Source organism: Heterocephalus glaber, unplaced genomic scaffold (genome assembly GCF_053883595.1).
Source record: "Heterocephalus glaber isolate CG9 unplaced genomic scaffold, H.glaber_assembly_v1.0 deba00000122, whole genome shotgun sequence".
Lineage (NCBI taxonomy): Eukaryota > Metazoa > Chordata > Mammalia > Rodentia > Bathyergidae > Heterocephalus > Heterocephalus glaber.
In genome coordinates this window covers 50,684,475-50,709,689 of record NW_028258138.1, presented here as the reverse complement: position 1 = coordinate 50,709,689, position 25,215 = coordinate 50,684,475, and the positions used below count along the sequence as shown (strand labels likewise).

Genomic DNA, 25,215 nt, shown 5'->3' with positions numbered 1-25,215 from the left:
TGCTTTGCAGATATAGTATAGATTTTTTTTTTTAACAAATCAAAGGGGATGATAAGCCAACATTAAGCAAGTTTGTTGGCTGTGTTTTTCCAACAGCATGTGCTTAATTTTTGTCTCTGTGTCATAAGTTGGTAATTTTCACAATATTTCAGCCTTTTTCATTTTATCTATTGTGGAGATCTGTGACCAGTGATCTACGTTTTTTCTTTTTCTTTCTTTAAAAAAATTTTTTTTTGCTGCCCTTGGGATTGAACCCACTGTCATGTACCTGCTAGGCACGTACTCTACCACTGAGCTACATCCCCATGCCCTGATCAGTGATTTTTGTTTTGTTTTGGTTTTGGTTATTTTTTGGGGGGGTACTGGGGATTGAACTCGGGACCTTGCACTTGCGAGGCAGGTGGCAGAACCACTGAGGCAAATCCCTGGCCCAGTGATTTTTGGTGTTATTATTGAAACTGTTTTGGGATCCACAAACTGCATCTAAATGAGACAGCAAACTTGATTGATTAATGTTTTGTTCGTTCTCAATAAATCATTTGTCAGTCTCCCTCTGCTCAGGCCTCTATTCCCTGATACAACAGTATTGAACTTAGGGCAGGTAAAAACCCTAGTGCATTTTCTTAAGCCAAAGTCTAATCCTAACCAAGTCTCTCACTTTCTTCAGTTCTATGAAGCTGAGAGAGGTTAAGGATGCCACAGAAGAAAAGTTTGAAGTTTGACGTTTCATGAGGTTTAAGGAAAGAAACTATCTCCATAATACAAAAATGTGAGGGGAAGCACAAATTATCTGAAAGATTTAGCTAAGATGATTGGTGAAGATGGCTGTAATAAACAACAGATAGGTAATGTAGATGAAACAGCTTTTTATTGGAAGAAGCTGGCATCTAGGACTTTCACAGCTAGCAAGGAGAAGTCAGTACCTGGGTTAATTTTCAAAAGGTCAGGCTGAACCTTTTGATAGGGATAAGTACCTTGGTGACATTAAGTTGAAGCCAGTGCTCATTTACCATCCCTAAATTTCTGAGGCCCGTAAGAATTATAGTATATGTAGTTTGCCTGTGCTGTATAAGTAGAACAAGAAAGCCTGGATGACAGCACATGTGTTTAGAATAGCTTTGGGGCACAGTCCTGAAGGATACAATACTGAATGTAATCCTGAATGTTGAAATCTCTAGAGATCAAAATTCCTAAAATCTAGAAATCCCAAAAATATAATTTTGGAAAAGATAAGAATTCCTTAAAAGATATTTATTTAAATTTTGAAGGGATTTATTTTGGAAATAAAAGCAAATACTTTGTAGGTGACTTTACACAATAAATAGGTAATATTTGCAAGCATAAACCCTCAGGTAAACTAATGACAGTTGTATGGGTATAGCAGATGAACTCTATGCATAAAGAAATAGGCCAAGGGCTGGGGATTGAGCTCAGTGGTTCTGCTTCCTGCCCCACAAGTGCAAGGACCAGAGTTTAATTCCCGGTACCAAAAAAAAAAAAAAAAAAGAACAAAAACCCAAAAAACAAAGAAATAGGTCAAAAAGTGAAATGTATATTTTTATGGTTTGTAATTCTAAAATATCTAAGTCTTTCTCTGAGATTGTTCAAAAACTGTGGTGGGTTACTAATTCATGGGCAGTCACCCAAACAGCCTATATCTTGAGAAATTTTATTGTTCACAAATCCAGTTCACAAAAGGGTATCTTTCATGTACTGAGAAAGTTTCATTGTTTTTGTTTAAATGCACAGTTCTTACACACAGAGTCAGTGTTGTGCTAGTGCATATTATTGTAGTCAGTAAATCTGTCAAGTCTACACAGTTTATATCCTGGTATTGGATGTGATGAATATATGAAATATATAGTATAGCAACTTTTTAAAATGTTGAGAATTTTAAGAGTGGAAAACCCCCAAATTAAAACCCTAAAAATTGATGTGTATTATAGAAATAGATTATGGGCACCTTCATGGAGATAAGCTGGCCTAGTTTCACTGTTAGTAATTATACATATATATTTTTCCATTAAGTTTATTGGTACATTTTAGGAATACAATACAGTTTCATTCATCATTGGGATCTTGTACCTGTAATTTTACATATATATATATTTAAAACCAGTAATTATATTTTGAAAGTTTTGCATTATGATGAATACTTGCTTTTTTTTTCCCTTTTAGGGCCTGGCTTTTTATTTATTTATTTATTTATTTATTTATTTTTTTGTACTGGGGATCGAACTTGGGACCTTGTACTTGCAAGGCAGGTGGCGGCGGCACCACTGAGCTAAATCCCCAGCTCTTAGGGCCTGCCTTTTATGGAGAATACATTCACATTAATTTTCTATGGGTGATGGTCTTTTTAAAAATTTTCTATGATTCGGGGGCCAGGGATTTAGTTCAGTGGTGCTGCTGCCTGCCTTGCAAGTGCAAGGTTCTGAGTTCAATCCCCCGTACCAAAAAAAAATTTTTTTCCATGATTCAGTATACTTGAACTCGAATAGCTCCTATTAAATTTTTCCACTTTCTATGCTCTACTTATGTATTGTTTTGTGAATGCAAAAACCTGTACTGTATGTACTCATATACAGACCACAGTTTTGTATTTTTAAAAAAAATTTTACATTTTTGTTAGGACATATTTGCCTCACATACTGGTAACATTCATCATGGAGGGCCCGGGATTTAGCTCAGTGTTATTGTACCAGCCTCACAAGCATAAGATCCTGAGTTTGATCCCCGGTACCAAAAAAAAAAAAAATTCATCTTGGAGCAGTTGGTACATGTGCATAACACATCTTAATTTTTTTTTAACCACCCGCCCTGTCTTTTGGTTCCTTTCCCTTTTGCAAAAGATATCTTCCTATTTTCTGTTATTTGTTCTTTATATATATTTTGGGTTTCTCATAAAAGAGAAGCCATGTGATATTTAAGCTCATGTATCCAATGTTTCACTTGACATTATGGTTTCAGTGGACATCCATTTTCCTACAAATGACTTACGTTTATCCTTTATGGCAGAATAATATTCTGTTGTGGCTAAATGCCACATTTCCTTTATGCATTCTTCCGTTGTTGGATATATAAACCACTTCCAAGATTTGGCTATTATGCATTGTGCTTCAATAAATCTGGGTATGCATGTATTACTGTAATATGATATCTTTAACTCTTTCAGGAAGATACCTAGAAAGGGAATAGCTGAGTTAAATGGAGTTTCTTGAAGAATTTCCATACTGATTTCCATAGTGGTTGTACCAGTTTATATCCCCACCAACTGTGTAGAAGGGTTGCTTTTCCCCTGTTGCTCTGTCATCCTTTGTTATTATTTGATTTCTTGATGATAGCTATTCATTCTGTAGTAAGATGGAATCTCAGTATTGTTTCAATTTGCATTTCTATACTGTGCCAGAGATGTTGAATGTTTTTTCATGTATTTATTGGCCATTGTATTTCTTCTTCTGAGAAGTGTCTACTCATTTCAGTTGCACATTTTTTGATTGGGTCTTTTACTTTTGTGAGTCTAATTTTTAAAAATTTTTGGGCCGGGGATTTAGCTCAGTGGTGCCATGCCTGCTTCATAAGCGCAAGGTCCTGAGTTCGATCCCTGGTACCAGAAAAATAAAACTCTTTATATATTCTTTATATTAGACCCAATATGGCTGAAACAATACTGGTGCTAAAATAACAACATAGTTGCCTGTCTTATTCTACTGCATGTCCTTACTTTCCCACCAGTCAGTTTGATGGCTTCTTCAGACAAACGTGGCTTTAATTCATTAAGAAGATCTTGGAATTTTATCAGCTGCAAGGCTTATTAATGTGGATAATCATGGGTTTTTTTTTTCTGTTTTGTGTTTATTTAATAGGCAGTAATCATCTCAGAAATCTCTCTTCATCAGATGTTTGATCCCCTTTCAAAAGTTTTGGTTTTTGAACTTGAATGTGGACCTTTACTCCATCAGTTATGTGATTTTCATGTTGCATTGCATTCTGAAGCTCTTCTTTCTAAAGCTAGTTTCTTTATCAAAAGGACACTTTCATATATGGCCAAACTGAGCAAAGTGTGCTTTCAGCTCATTGGATGCTGCAGTCCAGGGAATTTTCCTGACAAAAGCAACTGGCCAAGTAACATTTGTATGCAGTGCCAGGGCACCCCTCACTATGGAGACTGCCACCTTTAAACTCAAATCATGTGGGTTTTAAAAAATATGTATGTATTTCAGGCTGGCTTTGAACTCACTGTGTATCCCAGGCTGGCCTTGAACTTATGGCGATCCTGCTGTTCAGCCTCTGAAGAGCTGGGATTGACTATAGGTGTCTGTCATAACTCCTGGCCAAATGATGTATTTTTTAATAGAGTTTTTATTGTTATCATTTAAATAGCCAGTTTCTTCCAAAGCATTTGGTGTTCTGCCCATTTTGTAGTCCTTTTTTCCATTGGAATTGTGGTTTTTGGGATTCTAGATATGTTTTATCATTTGGGATTTTGATCTTTTTGCAATTATGATTTTGCAGATATTAGACTTTAGGAACTTTGGTCTTTTACGATTTAGCATTTGGGATTATGGTGTTGTGGATTGTGGTTTTGGAGATTTTTATTAACACCAGTTTACAGTATAGTTTACTGAATGTATTCAGGCCAGTATTGAGAACTGCTGCTCAGATAAAGATTCCTTTCAAAATATTATTATTTATTGACAATGCACTGGTCATCCAGGAGCTCTGATGGTGATGTACATCCAGATTAATGTTATTTTCATGGCTGCTGTGATTCATTTTGAACTAATTTTTATGAAAGATGTCCAGATCTTTTCTTTTGCAGTACTGGAAAAAAAAGTTTTATTGTTTTGTTTCCATGTATTTGAGGGCTTTTCTTTTGCTTTCTGTTGCAGATATCTAGTTTAATTCATTAGAATTTCTCATAACCACTACAATAACTTTGGTCAGAATACATATGAGTACTATATTCATGCTGTGTTTAGACATAATATGTTAATGGTCAAAGAACATACTGTGTTTTTTTCTATGTTTGAATACAGTTGCATCATTTTATTATTTGTTTCTATTTTCTTCTTATTCCTCTACCATCTTTCCTACACTTTATTATTTGAAATTTTAGTATTTAACATTTTATTTTAGTGTTAGTGTTCTATTTGAATATATTTCTTGGGTTAATTCATATATATGTTTGTGAGTTCTAAGGATAAAAATATATGTACTTTATAGCCTGTTAAGAATTAATATTTTACCCTTGCTGTGGAGAAACACTTTCACCCTGCAAGGCTATGGTTTGAATATACATCATCTTGTACCATAGCTCATGTTTGGGGTCTGGTCCCTGGTGTAAAAGTGTTGATAGGTGGTGGGGCCTTTAAAAGGTGATTAGGTCTTTCAGAAGGATTAATACTTTTCTCTTGGGAGTGAATTCTTATTCTCATGGGACTGGATTAGTTACTGTGAGTGGAGGTTGTTATTAAGTGAAGGGAAGGTACCTCCTGAGTTTTCTCTCCTGCATGTGGCTGCTTACCTTTCTTCCATGAGACTCTTCCTCTGCAGTCAAGCAGATGCTTCCACCATGCTCTTGAATTCTCCAGCCTCCTTCACTGTGAGCTAAATAAGCCCCTTTATTTATAAAGTACCTAGGCTCAGTTACTGTTTTAACAGTAAGAGAGTAAGACAAGAGCTCTTTATCTTTTCTTATGATGCAATGTCAGTGTATTAAATCAGCATACATTTAGCATCACTCCAGACAGTATTATAATTTTTACTTTTAAAAATATGTACTGTACTTTCAAGAAAAAAATCGAACTCAAGACCTTGTGCTTTTGAGGCAGGCTTGGGGCCACTGAGCTAAATCCCTGGCCCATGTATTTTCTTTTTTTTTTGGTATTGGGGAGCAAACTCAGGTCCTTGTGCTTGCGCAGCAGGGTGCAAAACCACTGAGCTAAATCCCTGGCCCTGGCCCATGTATTTTCAAGAACTTAAAATGAAAATATTTTATTTATTTACATACTTATCATTTCCATTGTACTCCTTTCATTTTTGAAGTTATATGTTTTCCTTTGATATCATTACCTTTTTGTCTGATTATGCTTTCTTCAACATTTTATTTGGTGTAGATTTGCTAGCTGTGAACTTACTAATTTGCCTTCATGTGAGAATGTCTTTACTTTGCTTTTATTCCTGTGAAATATTTTTAGAGGTTATAGAATTTTGGGTTTATGGGTCCTTTCTTTCAGCACTTAAATTTTGTATTCTACTGCCCTCTGGCTTTTATGTTTTCTGATGAGAAAAGTCATTGCCATTGAAATCACCCTTCCTCTTATGTAATTTAGTTTCAGTTTTTTTTGGTTACTTCCAAATTGTCTTTGGTTTTCAATACATTTATTATGGTTTATCTTGACCTTGATATCTTTTAGTTCATCCTGTTTGGGGGCTTGTGACTTCATTTTGTTTGTTTTTTTGAGACTGGGTCTCACTATGTAATTCAGGCTGGCCTTGAACTCACAATTTACCCAGGTTGGTATTGGACTTACAGTAATCCTCCTGTCTCAGACTCCTGAGTGCTGAGATTACAGGCATGTGCTACCATTTTTTGAATCTGAAAGTTTTCAGGTCTTTTAAAAAATTTTTAGCCATTAGAATTTTTTTTTTCTGCCCATATTCTTTTTTCTTTCCTTGGAAATATTAATATTGTATCACAGATCTCTTAGTCTGTTCATGTGCAATTTTTTATTTATAATCTGTTCTTTTTCAGATTGAATAATTTCTATTAATTTATTTTCAGATTCACTGACACATCCTAGTTTGTTTTACTCTTCAGTCTATCCAGTGCATTTTTTACTTTCATTATCTTATTTTTTAGTTCTAAAATTGCTCTTTGATTCTTTTCTTATATTCTGTGGCTCTGTTAAGACTTCCTCTTTTCAATTTTTACAGTGGAATTCAGCTTTTGTGATTTTCTATTTTTTATATGTCAAGTAATTCTGGATTGTATCTTGGACATTTTGAAAATTAAGTTGAGGCCTTTTGGGCCATATTTAGATCTTTGTAGGATTAGGTTTTTTTTTTTGGTACTGGAGACTGAACTCAAGACCTTGTGCTTGCCAGGCAGGTGCTGTGCCACTAAGCTAAATTCCCAGCCCAGGATTAGTATTTTGAGTTTTTCTGTCTTACTCCTAGCATTTATGATTCAGAGTCCCAAGACTGTACAGTTCTATCCAGAACTCTTAGTTATATTCACTAGACTATTCTTCTGTAAGTGGAACTCTTGCTCACTTTTTCATTTTGAGATTTTAGTCTTTATTATTTGATTTATAGGTTGAAAAAACTTTTTTCGTGGTGTTGGGTATTGAACCCAAAGCCTTCAACACTGGGCTATATCCCTAAGTCTTTTTAATTTTTAATTTTGAGACAGGGACTTATTAAGTCACTGAGTTGACTCAAAATTATGATCTTCCTGCCTTGGCCTCCCAATTGGCTGACATTTCATTGGCTTCTGCTTGGTGCAGCTCCATGTAAGGCAGAAAAGTGCAAGCAGTAATGGTAGGTGTAACATGTGCAAGAGAAAGGAAAAAAAGGCTGAACTTTTGTAACAGCTAACCTGTTTCCATGAGAAAAATAATCAATTCTTGAGGGCAGGTCTTTTATGACTCCAAACACCTCATAAAGATTCCTCCAACTCTCAATACTATTACATTGGGGTCTGAACCTCATTGTGAGTTTTGGTAAAGACAAATTCAAATAATAGTAATTTGTGTTTGTATGTACGTATTTATAAATTTTTGGTGGTTGTTTTGAGACAGGGTCTAGGCTATAGTCTAGGCTGGCTTTGAACTTGCTATGTAGTCCAGGGTGCTGTCAAACCCATGATCCTTGTGCTTCAGTCTCCCTAGTCCGGGGGTCAGGGGCTGCCATAACTACTTCACGTTTTTAAATTTCATGATGTCTGATTTATCTTTTCTCTTGTTACTGTGGTTTTAGAATCATGTATATGAAACTATTGGAAAATACAAGTCATGAAAATTTTACTGTTTTTCTTCTAAGAGATTCATAGTTTTAACTCTTTAACCATGTAGGTTTTCAGTCCATTTGAGTATATTTTATATACTGTGTGAGGCAAAGGTCCAACTTCATTCTTTACATGTGACTGTCCAGTTCTAGAGTCATTTCTTCCAAGTTAATTCTTTTCCCATGAATAGTTTTGTTATTCTTGCTGAAAATCAGTTGATTGTAGATGTATGGGTTTATTCCTAGACTATATTAGGGTTGTGCTAGTGTCATTTTGGGGAAATTGTTCAGAGGTGCTAAGATCTGAGTATGGCAGTAATTACCCAAGTATTTGCTGTTATATCTATAAGTAACCTCCAACTTCTAATGTATTTTCAAGATTTATCTGTAAATGAGTTATTTTTTGCCAGTTATTTTTAAACTATCGCAGTTGTTCTTCCTTTCCAATTTAGATATGAAATTGAGACTCCTCTTGTCTTTAGTCTGTTGGTCTCTGATAATTCAGAGCAAGTTTTGTGTGAACAATTTTGTTTTTAATTGTGAGAAAATATAAATAAGATTAAGATTTATCATTGTAATAATTTTTAAATGTACAATTCAATTCCATTAAGGGCATTCCTAGGAAATTTTCATCAACTCATGTTGAAACTCTGTACTCAGGATTAATTTTGAAAAAGATTGAAGAAAAAGTAAGCATTTAGTTTGATAACCATGAAATCTGAATAATGCTGAGAAAAACAGCTGACTCTCAGGCCTATTTGTCTTACACTGTCATCTTGCATGTTTCACCTATGAATCTGCTATTGTACTAGTTGGAGGCTGCCAAATTTAGTGTGAAATATTTCACTCATTCAAAACATTTCTATCATGTCCTTTTCAAAACGAAATTTGAAATGACAAATGCAACAAAGCAGCAAGAGGTTGAAGTATAAAGCAAAACATACTATCAAAGAAAGAAGAAAACATGTATTTAATTTTGAAAATTGTAGAAAAATGTATTTTTTAAATTCAGAGTTAAAATATATTGCTTTTAAAAAATTAAAAAGTAACATACTTTTTTGAAGAAACATAATCCATAAAACAATATATACTATCACATTCCCAAGTCTCCCCATATATGTATGTTTCCATTTGCCTAGAGATACTATGTCTGACAGTTTGGTGTTCAGTTTTTCCAGAAGCTACCCTGCTTCATCTAGGAGCTCAATAGATATTGTTTAGCAGGTAATTACAGCTTTTGTTTTCTGATAAGGAGTTTTGTGTTGGCATTACAAGTTGCTTATTTTGGAAATTAGATGAAGTGTTGGAATTGAAATTTTGAAATAAAAGTTAAATCCTGACTAGTAATCTTAAATCACCATCTCTATATCTTGCAGTAGCTATGACAGAGATAAGCAATTGTGAGCATAGTCAGTCTTCCATAGAAAATAACTTTGGCTTCTCTTTGTATCTAAGGAGATGGTTATTTGAGACTGTGAAACCCTATACAACTTCTAATTCAAGAAGAGTTTTCTTTTCAAGAACAATTTAATAGCAAATACTAATTTTCTTTTCTTGCTGTTTTGTCTGATTTTTGTTTTCTTGTGGTGAGGATTGAACTTGGGTCCTCACACATGCTAGGCAAGTGTTCTGCCAGTGCGCTACAGCCTTTGCCCTGTGAATATTAACTTAAGAGTTATCCATAGCTATCCACTTTGATAATAGAAAATTTTAGTCATATTCTTATGAGGTGTCTTATTTTAATTAGCATGATGTATTATTTGGTGTTTCTGGAAGAACGAGAGTTTAAGAATTAAATAATTTGATTCTGCATATCAGCAAAGTTTGTTCTCTTAAAAGTCTTTTTAATGTTTAAATTAAAATTATACCATTTCAGTCTTCTGATTTGTGATCTAATACATTTGAAAACATATGTGTAAGTAAAGTCCTATTCATAATCTGATTGGGAGAATTCGGTTACCTGGGTTTTTTTTTTTTTCCCTGTACCGGGGATCGAATTCAGAACCTTGTGCTTGCCAGGCAGGTGCTGAGCTACATCCCCAGCCCTCTAGTTTTATTCTTTAGAGATAGCACATAAAATAGGTTTATAGTCTTAAGTAAAATATAAATTCTCTGTGAAAAGTAAAAAAATTGTTACTCAAGTTTGTATCCAATTTTTAAAAGAAAATATGTAAATATTTTAGTAATATTAAATGAAACAGTTGATCACAATTAAGTGAATTTTTCCTTTGATAACATCTCTACATAATATCCAGGTTATACTTGTACAGTGATAGAACTGGGTACTAAAGCAACTTATTGACACTCAAAGTTAATATTTCAGTCATTATTCCTCCTGACCTATTATAGTTATCTTTAGTTTCTCACTGTGATTTTATTATATTGTAATAGTCAAAGACAACTCTTTATCCCCCCGACTTTGATAGAAATAATGTTTCTTCTAGAATATGAGGCTCAAAGACTAATCATTCTACCCTTTAATAAATATAGGGAAACCTTAATACATTATGATCAGCTCTGGGTATAATAAATTCGATAACATAAGATATGAAAGTTAATGAAATGATAGGAGGAAGAATAAGCTAATAGTTTTGAGAGTCCAGCTTATGAACCTTATCATTCCCAAGCCTGTTTCCACTTTGATTTTATGCATCACTGTGAGAAGCGTTTAGCAATAGAGATACATAAAATGTATATGAATATCACAAGAGAAAGACTTATTTGCTCTCAGGGCTTAATGGACACTGAGAACTGTCAAATACAAAGTATGTTCTAGAAGGAGGAAATGTGGAGAGTTGTAGGAGAATTATGTGGCAGTTAGGGTGGAATATCAGCCTAATTGGCTTTGAAATCTACCCTTGGGATTGATGGAGCCCACTGTGGTTATATCTGGATGGGTCATGGTGGCTTTGGGGCCTGTGTTGGGTCCCTGGCCCCTGGCTCCTTCCTCTGGCACTGTTTTTCTGCTTTGCTTCCTTACCACTGTGAGCTATACATTTGTGCTCTGCCTTGCCCCTCAAACCATGCTGTTTCTCCCTTGAAGCCAGCCAGCCATGGACTGAATCCCTTTGAAAACCATGAGCTAAATTAAACCTCTCCTTTAAATTGTGGGTGTCATAGGTATTGTCCTCCAACAAGGGGAAAGCTGTTGAATTATATACATATGCTTTCAGGGAACTGTATACAGATAGTTTACTATTGTCAGAATAAGATTCATGGAAAGTAGAAATGAGAAAAGAAAACTTGGTTCTTTTTTCCCCCCATTTGTAGGTAATGTGAAACAACGTAGGAATAAGAACAGTATTAAATACGTATTTTCTTTTTTTTTGGTACTGGGGATCGAACTCAGGACCTTCCGCTTGTGGTGGCACCACTGAGCTAAATCACCAGCTTAAATGTGTATTTTTGAAAGATGTACCTTTCATGAGAGTGGATGCTAGTTTGGAGGGACAAGAGACCATTGGTAGGGGAAATCCATTAGGAGAACATCGCAAGAGTCCAAATTAAGAAAAAAAAAAAGCACAACGTAAATAAATGGTGATGATGATGAAGAAAAGAAATATTTTTAATTTAGTTATATTAACAAATTTATATTGCAGTGAAATTAAGGTGGCAGATGTTTTTAGCTGACACATTGGCAGAGATTTCTAAGAATTTGTGTAATTTAGATTTAGTGCATTGGAAAGGACACAAACTTGTATGTCAGACAGATTTAGGTTCAATTGGGCAAGTTTATTCTCTCAGCTTCACTTCTGTCTTATTAAATGATACATTTTATACTGCATAGGGCTTCGGTGATGATTAGAGAATGCCGGCATATACAGGATGAAATCTGTTGTTCAAGACAATTTTTTCCACCTGGTAAAAAACTTCAGTTGTGGAAAACAAAACACAAAATTTACCATCTTAACCACTTTTAAGATATGGGTCAGTGGCATTCAGTACATTCACAGTGTTGTCCAACTATCCCTACAATCCTTTTCAAGAAGTCTTTTCATTTTGCAAAGCTGAAACTCTGTATCCATTAAACAATAGTTCTCCATTGTGTCTGCCATCCCTGCTCCTGGCTGCCACCATTGTATCTATTTTTATATAAAATTTGACTATCTTAGGTACTTGATGTGAGTGGAACCATTCATTGTTTGACTTTTTGATGCTGACTTATTTCACTTAGTTATAATATCACTATTAATGTTATATGAATATTGTTTCAGAATTTCCTTCCTCTTTAAGGCTGAATAATAATTCATTATATATGTATACACATACATATATGCAATATTTTATCATTGTTGATGCACATTTTAGTTCTTTACTTTGATGCACACACTTTACCTTTGACCTTTCCACTATTACGAATGATGTAACTATGAACAACAGATTTACATATATTGCTTAGAGGAAGACAGTCATTAAAACTTATTATTATATGTCATTATTATATATCTTTGTGGGGGTAGCTACTATCATTTTTAAATAAGGAATGAAAGGCATGGAAAATGTAAATAACTTACATTGTGTGCATGTGCACATGGTTTATTTATTCATTTATTTTTAGACAGGGTCTTGCTCTGTTGTTCAGGCTGGCTTTGAACTCACCATGTAGCCCAGGCTGGCCTCAAACTCATGATGATCCCCTTGCCTTAGCCTCTGAACTGCTGGGATTACAGGCATGAACCACCATGCCTGGCAATTTACATATTAAATAAATCAATTTTAAGATTTTACTAGTCATTAAATTTAAGCCATATTAGTAAGATGTCTGGCTTCTGTTTCCCATGTAGCAATTTATAGAGTACTAATTTTACACTTGATCTTAGCCAAAAGGCTGAGAAGCGATGATAAGGTACTAATTTTAATACCTTTGAATAGTTTTAAATGTAGTTATATCAGAATCATATGTCCTAATTAACCTGGAATATCTATCTGTCTATATCTTCTCCATCTCTGTTATTGCAAAAAAAACAAAGAAAAGGGGGAAAAAGGCAGATATTTTGTTGATTGTACAAAAAAGTATTCTGTAGATTTCAAGAGAAGAAAAAGGGCAAATGTTCGATAGATTGTACTCACTATTTACTATTTTTTTCTCTCTATAATACCAAGAATTTTGTTGTTTAGTTTGAATTTCTGAATTAAAATACCTTAGCTAGGCCTCCTGGCACATGCTTGTAATCCTAGCACTTGGGAGGCTGAGGCAAGAGGATCACTGCAAGTTTGAGGCCAGCCTGGGCTGGTGAGTTCAAGGCAAACTGGAATACATAGGGAGATCTTGTCTCAAGAAAACTAAAAAAAGAAAAAGAAAAAAGATTGGAAGAAAAAGACCTCCCCCATATTGCAGATAGATACGTTAGATAGCTTGTGTGCAATTAGATAGGACCAGCTCTCCAGGAGCCAACACAGCAAGGAGCCCACCTGGAGGACAATCTAGACACACTCACTGAAGGCCAGCCTTGTAAAAGGAGAGAAACTACACACCTTTGTGCTTCCTCTGGGGATAAATAGCAGTGATTGATATTCTAAATAGGTATCAATCACTTGGTGGGGGGGTCAAGGTCTTAACCCAGCCTCTCCAGGAAATATCCCTGACCCCTATTCTTAATGAAAATCCTTGTATGCTTGCTATGTGACTTGCTCCCCCATTTGACTTCCATTTAATCAATATTACCTGGGTGACTGTACTTGTAATCTTATTGGTTGGTCATGGTTTTGTCTCACCTCATGCCCACCTTGTAAATTTCCATTGGGTCTTATAGTTTTGTCCCACTTTGTACCTGCCTCACCACATGGCTTTGCTGTATAAAACATCTTTGAAAAGTGGGGTGAGTGGGCAACCCACCTTCTGGTCCCCCTTCTGTCTCTCAGGCAGAAGCTTTCTTTCTCCCAATAAATTTTTCCTACTCTTTAAAAAAAAGAGAAAGACCTCCCCAATACACAACACCTTAAGTAATTCTTGTCATATTGATCTTATATTTGCTATTAAAGTTACATATATATGTTTTTTCTAGTGGAAAAGAAGCCTAAGAAATAAAGTCATCTGTTTAGACCATAAAAATAAAAAAGGTATCCCTGGGCGTTCTATCACTTCTAAGTCATCATCTGAAAGGTAAGGGGTGTGTGTGTGTGTGTGTGTGTGTGTGTGTGTGTGTGTGTGTGAGAGAGACATACCATGGGCTTGTGTTTTACATAAATAATATGATGAAGAATGATTCACTTAAGCTTTTTGGGTCTCAGGTACCACAGAGTTTAAAGTAGGTTTGAATTCATTGACCTTTAAGGATCCTTCTAATCTCTTTCTGTGATTCTAAGTCATCTTAACTCCTTTTTGAAAGAAAACAAGCTGAAACAGGAGCACCCCAGGCGAGCCAGGACCTTATTGGGGATGGAGCTGCCGGCCTGCCTCCAACAATGGCGAGAGAGGGGCTAGACTAATTGGGGGTGAGGTTTATATAGGCTGGTGCAGCAAGGAGAGTATGGTGAGAATTGAGCAATGGGATGCCAGGTGACTGGAAGGGGAGGGTCACATGGGTAGCAGGGTGGAGCAACAAGTTAGGTTTCGTTTCCCCAGAGGGGGAGGTTTCACTTTTCAGAAGTGGCTCATTTCCCTAAGGGGGAACCATTTTAGGAATGGGAGCCATCTTAGAATGTAGAACTGTTGGGACCATTTTGTCTGGTAGAGAACTCTATATTACTTTTTTTATGCATTTGGAAAATCTTGGTAAGCTTTATCTGGTAAGATTGGTAGTAATTCTTGGTTCATCTTTGTAGTCAGCGGTGAAAAAGATGCTCCATTTAGCAACTGTGATCCTATAGTTACGGATTAGTGAAATATTAGAAGTAAGCACTTATAGGCCCAATTATTTAAATACAGGATGACTGAAAATTGCATATTTTTTCATTAATTTTTATAAGATACTATAACAGGAAATATAAAAATGACAATTTTATCAAATGTATTCAATAATTTTTCTGTGAAATACCTTAAAACATTCAATACACAATGCAGTATTACAGTCTGGACAGTAGTATCCAGTCTCTTTGTGAATTCTTTTGGCATTGTCTTTCTTTGAACAACACACTTTAGATGTTGTGTTGGCCTTTGGTTTTTTTCTTTGAGTGGTATAATTTCAATAAAATATCTACTCATTAAATGTAATGGTGAAGATGGATGTCCTGGGTGGTGTTTTGCTATCCTGTATTTTTCAATTATTTTGGTCTGTTAGACCTAATCTAAATTGTAAATGACTTTTTAAATTCACCTGTTTTATTTTTGTTTTTGTTTTTTTTGGGTATCAGAGATCAAACTCGGGACCTTGCACTTGCAAGATAGATGCTGAAACCACTGAGCTAAATCCCTGGCACAGAATTCACCTGTTTTGAATAAAAAACAAGTTCCATATTGTTTGGACCAAAACGTGCACAATATTTTATAATAACATTTTTTTCTTGCTTTTTGATTTCAGGGTAGCTTGTTAGATGTTGGTTAACTCTGTCTATACCACCCATAGAATTATTATAACCATCGACCACTATTAGAATTTTTTTTTAAGTTTCATTTCTTCTTTCAAGTTCTGTCATTTTTTATATTATGAAGAGTTGACAATAAGATGTCTTTTTTGTCTTTTCATTTCATAACAAACTTTTCCTCTCTGATACACTAACATTTCTCCTTTTTTCAGTTTTTTCTTTTGCAGATCTTTTGGCACTTCCTATTCAGTCTCAAGTGTTCCAAATTTGTCCATTTTGTGTTATAAAAAAAAAAAATCACTGAGTTCTGGAGAAGTATAAAAATTACATCTAATGTACTTATGATAAGAGTTTTTATAGATTGTAGCACAAAATTTTAGGTTTCCACAAATAAATACAAATTAGTAAAAGAAAATAGCCAGAACTTACTATTAGATTTCACTAGAAACAAACATCAAAGGCAAATACAACATTCTAAATAAAAAAGTATGCAGAAAATAGTCTGTATAAAACAGATATATAAGTGTATCTTATGCAAACAAGAATTGACTGGTTGAAATGACACCTGCCCAAGAGAACTCCAGATAGTCAGTACATAAACACACTTCCTAAGTAACCCTAGGGGTAAACTGTTAAGTGGGTTAAATATTTGAAAGATTCAAATTAAAATTATTTTCAGAGGAATTTAGTACATGTCAGGATTAGACATCAATAAATGATTACAAGCTATTTTTTAAAAAAGTATTAACTTTCCTCTTTTAGCATAGTGAATGAAAGTAAATCTGTAGCAAGATAAAAATTAAAATTATTGGAAGATCACACAAATTTAAGACTTAGACTTCCTGAATTTATGCCAGAGTATATCTGTAATACTGTCTTATTTTCCCCTTTCAAATAAATTTTAGAAAATATAAAAATTCATTAGTGATTCCATAGGAGTTCATAAAACTCTTGATCTGATATATCTGCACTGAGTGTGAGTTTAGATAAATTTTTTTTTTTTTTTTGAGACAGGGTGTCACTATGTATTTTAGGTTGATTTTGAACACACTTTGTACACTAGGTTGGCCTTGAACTTGAGGTGATCTTCCTGCCTCAGCTCGAGTGCTTCTATTTTATTGGGCATCTGACCGTGCAGAACACATATATTACATAGGGGGAAGGAGTCTACAGGCAGGAAAAAATAGGGTAAGGGCCTCATTAGGCTTTCTGGCAAATCCTGACTAGAAAGAGTTAAAACTTTGCTGGGGGAAGCAATTAAGAGGATCAGAGGGAGCGCTGATAGATGAACTGAGCTGAGTGTGGAAGGAAGCCAAGTGCCTTAACCAAGTTAGCAGCCCCTCCCCACCTCTAGTAAAATGCAGCAGAGATAAAATGCGGAGGGGATTACATAACTCTTATTTGGTATATAAAAATACACATACCCATACATCTATATACATACACACACACGTGCACATACACACATATACAGAGTCTACCAAAAAAAGGTACGCACACCTCAGGATGAGAAAAATAGTATGTTTTTTCAACGAATAGTCTTATTCTTTTTTTTTTTTTGCCATGCTGGGGATTGAACTCAGGATCTTGTGCCACTGAGCTAAATCCCCGGCCCCAGAATGTGTTATTCTCATATGAGGACACTAGAGGATGTTGTATATCACAGAAAACCCACTACACTGCCTTCTCTTAGAGAAGAAATTGACAGTGCATATGCAGCAATCTCAGTGACCAGGGTTACCTAAGTAGCAGTTCACCATACTAATAAATGTCTGGAAGCTAATGGCTACTACTTTGAGTTCCTCTTGTAATTATAGAGGCCAAAGGAAAGAATAGGGTAAGGGCCTCATTAGGCTTTCTGGCAGCTCCTGACTAGAAAGGGTTAAAACTTTGCTGGAGGAAAGCATTAATTTCGTGTGGTCCCAATAAATTTAGTATTAAAATATTTATACAAGTTTTTCTTTTCTTGAAGTTACGCATTTTTAGGGGGTGGACTTCGTATATATGTGTGTATATGTATTCTCTTTCTAGGGCAACTATATTACTGCACTAGCCCCTTACTTAATCACTAACTAGACCTTGTATGTAGGGTCCCTCCCGATCAACCCATAAATCCCATAAAACCTTGATAAGGACAAGCAGGCAAGGAAAAAGCCCACTTAAGAATGTGCCCATAACTAAAACTTAGAAGCAGCCCAATTGCCCATCAGCTGGAGACTGGATAAGGAAAATGTGGTCTTTTTATAAAATGGAGTACTCAGCCATAAAAAATGAGAAATTAGAGACATTTATAGCTAAATGGATGCATATTGAGGTGATACTCTTAAGTGAAACAAATAGGACACACGTATAAATACCAAATAGTTTCTCTAGTGTGAGAAACTGAAAGTGTAAATAAGGACTAAAAGGTATAATAGATAATGTGAAATAGGAAGAAAAGGGGCAAAAGGGAAGGGGAAGTGGGAGGGGTGGGGAAAGGAAAGAAGGGAATGGAATTAATATGAGAAAATGGAAACAAAGCCTTTGTAAATAGGGAGGGATGGAGGGGTTGAAGGGAGGGCAGGGGAATGGGGAAAAAATAACCAAGAGAGATTATGTAAAGGTGCAAATTTCCAATGATGAATGTCATTATATTGTATACCTAAAATGTGCCAATAAAATTAATTAAAAAAAACCAAAAAAGAATGTGCCCATAGATGATGGTGCCAGGATTAGGGTCCTCTGGCCTGGGACACATCTGTGACAGTCCAGGAAGCTAATTGATTGAGACAAGTTCTAGGTATCAACTTGGGGGGAAGGGTTCCCCTCAGGAAACTGAGGACAAAGGCTTAGAGGTATTCACCTTTTTCACTGTCCCCTGCCCCGATACTCTTCATTAGGAGAGCTTTCTTTCTTCTCCTTTTCTCTTTTCTTCTCTCTTTTCCCTTTTAAACTTTGTCCAGTTAATTCATTACTGGTAAGGAGTTTACAACCTTAGTTGGCTGTGGAGCCAGCAGTGCAGTACACACTCCTGGGCCCAACAATCTCATTATAGATTAGCACCTGAGTAAAACTATAGACAAATTCTGAAACAGTAATACAGGAACCTCAAATCTCCATCACAGCAACATGAAAATGGTATAAGATCTTAAAGGTCCAGTAACATTCCTAGCTGTCCTTCATGGTTTATGAAAAAAATATACATACTACAGGTGACCAAGGAGGATTGAATTCTGCATTTAAGACATATTAATTTCTGACAATTTGATTGGGCTCTGAGATAAGACATCTCTTTAAGAATTTGATATAGCCAAGATGAGAATGGTTTGTTTCTATGTAAATACATTACATACACAAATTACCAACCTCCCCACCCAAACGGCTTGAAGATCTTTGACTTTACTGGAGTCTAGAGTCTGGTTTTATCTCCGGCTGGGTCTTAGAACTTCCCCACCCCACTGTAGAAGATTCACTGACTCCTGTTGCAGAAAAAGGATTATGTGTCAGAAAGAGGCATGAGTAAGGTTTAATAGGCAAAAGTATATAGTATAGTACACCATCTACAAGGAATGCAGGTGATCAGAAAAATGAGACACATTACAGTGTGGAACTGAATACATTCATACTGTGAAAAGCTTGGGAAACAAAGGCCCCTACCCCCAAAAGGTATCAGTCTGTTTTCAAGCTTGTTTTGGTTTTTTAAAAATTTTTAATATTTATTTATTTGCTACCAGGGATCGAACTTGGGTCCTTGAGCTTCCACAGCAGGTGGCAAAACCACTGAGCTAAATCTCTGGCCCCTGTTTTTTTTTTTTAAAGAGAATTTAAATATTCTGTGGGTTCACTCAAACTTTTGTTTATTCTCTTAATTGAGCCAATATATGGCCTTCTAGTGATGGGACTGGTAGGGAAGGAGTGTAAATCTGGCCAAGGACTGTTTACATTGCCATAGTCCTTATCTCAGGGCCAGGGTCCTATATCTTACTTTTGTAATTAACTCAATTTATGACTTTTTAGTGATGAGTCGTTTGGGAAGAGGTGTAAATCTAGCTAAGGAATGCCAGCATGGGGCTATCCAGTGACTTCATCTAAGTCCTGGACATTGCAGTCTTCTTACAAACTTCTGACAAAGTTTCTTATCTTCTTTCTGCCTTTTTTTTTTGTATGGGGGATCAAACTTGGGACCTTGCGCTTGTGAGGCAGGTGGCTAAACAGCTGAGCTAAATCCCCGGCCCTTCTCTCTACCTTCTATTTCTTCTGCCTTACCTCAGTTTAAAAATTAGAAAAACTGTGTTACATTTTAGTGTAGCAAGACAGTAAGCAGCAGTTTAAGATATGTGTTCCAGTCTCAGTGATTCTTGCCAGTGGCTTCTCATAGGCCTAAGTTAAAATGAGTATTTAAGTAGATGATCTGCACTTGAACAAAGACTTTACAAAAGAAATGTGAAAGACAACAAGTCCAGTCAGATTTTCCAGGCTTGCTGTCTGTAGTCTCCCATGAAGTTAATTTGAGAGACAGTTCAGAAACATCCCAGGAGAGTCTTAAAGTCTTGGAGCGTTTTTAGTAGCAAGGTAAGGTCATTTTATATAAACATTTGACATCACCTGCCCCTTCCATATTTTTTCAATGATGGGTTACATTTGCGAAATACATAAATAAAAACGTATTGTTGATTGGTGACCATATAATGCACTTGTATAAAATGTCTGCAAATATTTCTCATAATCACCCTTACTCATATTTTAAAATTAAAAATTGAGTCATATTTTCTGTAAGGTACAAGAGCATTGTTTCATTGTGTGGGAGAGAGATCCTGAAAACATTACATGGTTCCAGACTTACTAAAGTATTATTTTTTCATAAGAATATGGATAAAGTGGTACAAACTTTGAGGATGTTAATAACTGTTATAACATATTATGTAAGTCTTGCCTTCTATTTTCCTGGCATTATCTCTAACACATTTAAGTTGTTTTTCTTTTAAATTATCAGCTTAGCATAGAAGGGAGATTATTTGACCTTCCTTTATAGAATTAAAATCTACCTTCTATTCCAAATTAATGATTTTCAGGTATGTTATCAGCATTAGCACTATAAGGTCCACATAATATACACTTAATGACAGAGTTGAGGATAAAAAGATTTTAAAGTACAGTAGTAGTAGCTATTGAGAAAAAGCATAATAATGACCCAAATCACTATAATTTTACTTTTTTAATATTTTTGTTTTTTCCCATTAAGTTTATTGGTATATTTTCAGTATAAAATACAGTTACATTCATCATTGGGATCTTGTACCTTTACATGAGTATCTTGGTTCTTTTTTTCCCCCCTTCCCTTGCCCTCCCTTCACCCCCTCCACCCTTCCCTATTTGCAAAGACTTTGTTTCCATTTTTTTCCTTTTCTCATATTTTTTCTTTTCCCTTTTTTCCTTTCCCCTCCCCTCCCACTTCCCCTGCACCTTTAGACCTTTTCTTCGTGTTACACGATATCAATTATACATTTTTAAAATTACAATATCAAGATCTAGGAGACATTACCACAGATTTTACAGAATTTAAAAGGATATAGAAAGCATATTTCAAAAATCTGTTTTGAAATAAATTGACATCTTCTAAGAAGTACCTTGGAAGACAAATTAATGAAGCTAACTCTGGAGGAAATATAAAATTTGAATAGCACCTATTAAAGAAAGTATATTCCTAGCTTGAAAACCTACCTATATGACAACAGCAGGCTCATATACATTTTAACTGGTAAATTATATCAATTAAAGCAGAAAAAAGAAGGAACACTTTTCCCCTCATTTTAGGAACTCAACATTGTGCTAATCCTAAAACTGGACAAAGGTAATAGAAGAAAAAAGTACAAACATAGATAGAAATTTGTTTAACAAAACAAACTATTAGAAGTCAGATCTGGCAGGAGGTAGAAAGTGGTTTTGTTATAGGGATGGCAGTGTTGGTTTAGCATTGGAAGATCCACCCCCAAAAGTCATCATTTTAACAGAGGAAAGGCAAAAGCCATATCATCCTGTCACTAGTTGGAGAAAAAGTATTGGACTAAATTCTACAGCTGTTCATGGTAAAAGCTATCAGGAGACTAGAAGTAGAACAGAACCTTCTCAACAGATTAAAGACATGTACTCCATACTTCCAGTGAGAACGCCTTATATGAGTGGAGAAGATACAATGCTTTCTCCTTAAGGTGGGGAACTAGTGCAGATATGCTTACTCTTTATCTGTCCATTAAACTTTGAAACCTAGGCCCCACCAAAATAGTCTGGCAATAAAATGACACAATTAGGATAGGATTGGCAAGGTAGAAGCAAAATCTTTATATGTAGATGAAATGATCATCTACAGAGACAATACTAAGAAATCTCTAGGAGCCCCTAGAACTTGTTATTTGAATTTAGCAGGATTAGAAAACACAAAAGCTATATATAAAAATTCAGGTCTGTGTATACTTGCTATAAATGAAGAATAGGATATTGAAATTTAAAAGTTATGTAGGAGTACAAAGGACCTAGAAAAGTTAAAAAAAAACAAAACTGTTGGAAGACATTTAGTACCTAATTTTAAGACTTCTTCTAAAGCTACAGTAATCAAGGCAGTGTTGGTGTAAGGAAAGACATATAGATCATTTGAATAAAACAGAGAATTCAGAAATAGAACCACACATATATGGTCCACTGAGTTTTGAAAGATTATTTAACATTAGCATTTTATAGAATATAAACTCAATTCAAGAGCCGAGGAAGAGATAGTATTTTCAGCAAATGGCACTAGAACACCTGGTATCCATATATAAAAAATTAACCTCAACCCTTTTTTCCCATACATGAAAATAACTTGAAGGGATCTATGAACCTAAAGAAGAAAGCCTAAAAGTATAAAACTTTAAGAAGAAATTATAAGGGAAGATGTTTAGGAATTCAGGTTAGGCAAGAACTACCTAGGATACAAAAAACATGATGTATAAAAGAAAAAAATTGATAAATGAGATTCCATCAAAATTTAGAACTTTAAATTACATCATTAAAATGAAAAGTAGACCTTAAACAGACCATATTTACAATGCATATAAACTATGACCAGAATATATAAAGAATTCTTACAGCTCATTAATAGACAACCCAATTAAAATGTAGACATAAGAAGATGATAAATAGCCAGTATAGCACAAGGAATGGTGTGCAAGTCTAGAATCAGAAAAATACTAATCAGTACAATAATAAGATTGAATTATACACTCATTAGGGAGATGAAGTCAAAAGTTTTAAAAGCCTTGTCATGACCTTTTCTTTTTGTTCGATTCTCCCCCTTTGCATTTAATTCGTCACGCCCAGTGGATTCATTCTGCTGGGTTTCCTGGGGTTGTGATCCTCATTGTCTTTTCCTAGGGTATTGTCTAAAATTTTTTGGAGTGTTGGTTTGATATTCATGAGGTTCCTGAGGTGCTCTTTATCATGAAAGTATCTTATTTCTCCATCAATTTTGAAAGATAGTTTTGCAGGGTACATTAATCTGGGTTGGAGGCTGTTTTCCTTTAGGGCTTGAAATACATCACTCCAAGCTCTTCTTGCCTTGAGGGTTTGCATTGAGAAGTCTGCTGTGATTCTGATGGGTTTTCCTTTGTATGTGATTTGTTTCTTTTCTCTCACTGCTTATAGAATTTTGTTCTTCTGCTGGATTTCTGGAATCCTAACTACTATATGCCTATGTGTAGATTTTTTTTGATTAAGGCTAGCTGGAGTCTTATATGCCTCACTTATCTGTATGTCAAGTTCTTTTCCCCTCCTTGGGAAGTTTTCTGCCATCACTTCTGTGAACAGTTTTTTTACATCATCTGCACTCTCTCCTCTTTCTTCATTGACTCCAGTCAGTCTTATGTTATTCCTCTTTGCATCGTCTAGCAGCTGCTGGATTGATTTCTCATGTTCCTTTACAATTTTAAAGCAGTTTTTCCTTTCCTGGTCACTAATTGCAATCTTTTCTTCCATATCTGAAATTCTATCCTTACATTCGTTCATTTTGCTGCACAGACTTTCGATGGAGTTTTTAATCTCCTGGAATTCTGTTTGCATCTGTTTTATGGATTCCATTTATTTCCTGTGTTGGGATTCCATCATGTTCCTCAGATCCTGTATTTTTTTATCTGTGTCCTCTCTAGATTTATTAATCATGTCTTGCACCATGAGCAAAATCTTTACTGTTATCTGAGTAATTATTTCTGATTTCATTTTTCCAGATCCTCTTTTGTTGCCAGTTCAGAGAGTCCAGGTGTTTGAGTATCAGATTGTTCCATCTCGTTTCCCTTTGGAGGTGCTGTAGGTGATCCAGAAGTCTGCTTTTGAGGCTTGTTTATGTGTCTTCTCATTTCCACGGGGGGGAGGGTGCTTTTGGCACCCGCGCAGCTCACCTTCTCTGCCCTAGGGACTTGGGATGGCAGCAGGGGGAGCTTCCTTCTGGGTACTGGGACTGGCTCAGCTTCTCTGCCCTAGGAGCTTGGGAAGGTGGTGGGGGAACTTCCTTCCGGGTGCTGGGACTGGCTCAGCTTCTCTGCCCTAGGAGCTTGGGAAGGTGGTGGGGGAACTTCCTTCCGGGTGCTGGGACTGGCTCAGCTTCTTTGCCTTAGGAGCTTTGGAGGGCAGTGGGGGAGCTTCCTTCCAGGTTCTGGGCCATAATTTTAAACGTGTAGCAGTGTCTTCACATGGTCCTGGCAAAGGAAAATGGATTCTTAACAAACTGGTAAAAATGAGATAGTCATGGATAATAGTATAATGAATTTTATGTTTTACTTATGTAGGTAACTTTTAATGGAGTATGATTTTGAAAGATTTTTTTTTTTTTTTCGGTACGTGGGATTGAACTTGGAACCTTGAGGTTGCAAGGCAGGCGGCAGAACCACTGAGCTAAATCCCTGACAGATTTTTAATATCAGGAGGGCCTTGTAGTATTTAAAAATTTGTCCTTGGAGAAAGACTTTATTTTTAATGTATTAGTTCAGATTCACAGAATTAAAATGTTCATAAAATACTTCTACATGGTATTTGTAGAGACATATACTTGAATATTGAAAAATAGATTTCTTTTTCAAGCTCTGATCTAGAGTATAGAAGATCTGAACCAGTCTTTTTTTTTTTTCGGTACTGGGGATCAAACTCAGGACCTTCCACTTGTGAGGCAGGTCGCACCACTGAGCTAAATCCCTGGCCCAGGAACCAATCTTTTTTTCTTTTTTTGGGGGGGGAGAGGGAAACAGGGTCTCACTTTGTAGTTGAGGTTTGACTTGAACTCACTATGTTGCCCAGAGTGGAGATCCTGTGGAGCTCTAGGAAGGGGCATTCTATCATTCTATCTGTACTTTAACCACCCCCCTCCCCCACTGAAGGTTTTTTTTAAAGGTTTCTAGAGCTTTGTTTTCAGTGCTAAGGATTGCAATCAGGGCCTTAATAGACAAGTGCTTAGTCATTAAGCTATATCCTCATCCTTGGAGTTTTTGATTTTAAACCCTTTTCTAAATTTTCTATGTTAGATTTCGGGTAAGTAAAATATTTGCAATTTTTTTCTTGTTTTTGTTCTTCCCTTCAGGGCTGGGTATCCAAGCCAGGCTCTTTTACATATTAGACAACCACTTTACCAGGGGTGGGAGCTATAGTCCTGGACCTCATGAATGGTTTGGCTGGAAACTTGAGATGGGATAGAATAGTTGATTGGATGAAACTGGGTTATGAGAGTTGAATTTTTGTGCTGTA

The 25,215-nt window shown here is 35.7% G+C and overlaps 1 protein-coding gene and 1 pseudogene across 11 annotated transcripts in view; one reads left to right on the top strand and one right to left on the bottom strand.

The window, feature by feature from the left end:
- The window catches only part of Senp7 (SUMO specific peptidase 7), a 208,182-nt gene that overhangs the window by 44,191 nt on the left and 138,776 nt on the right, over positions 1-25,215 (top strand). For 9 of the 11 annotated variants that reach the window (XM_087214566.1, XM_021238824.2, XM_021238822.2 and 6 more), the window contains one exon: positions 14,016-14,113. The exons of the other annotated variants lie outside the window; for them this stretch is intronic. In XM_087214566.1, the coding sequence (XP_087070692.1) occupies positions 14,016-14,113 (98 nt within the window). The remainder of the gene's footprint in view (positions 1-14,015; positions 14,114-25,215) is intronic. 11 annotated transcript variants of the gene reach the window in all.
- Positions 3,874-8,792, bottom strand: LOC106010507 (SRA stem-loop-interacting RNA-binding protein, mitochondrial pseudogene; annotated as a pseudogene).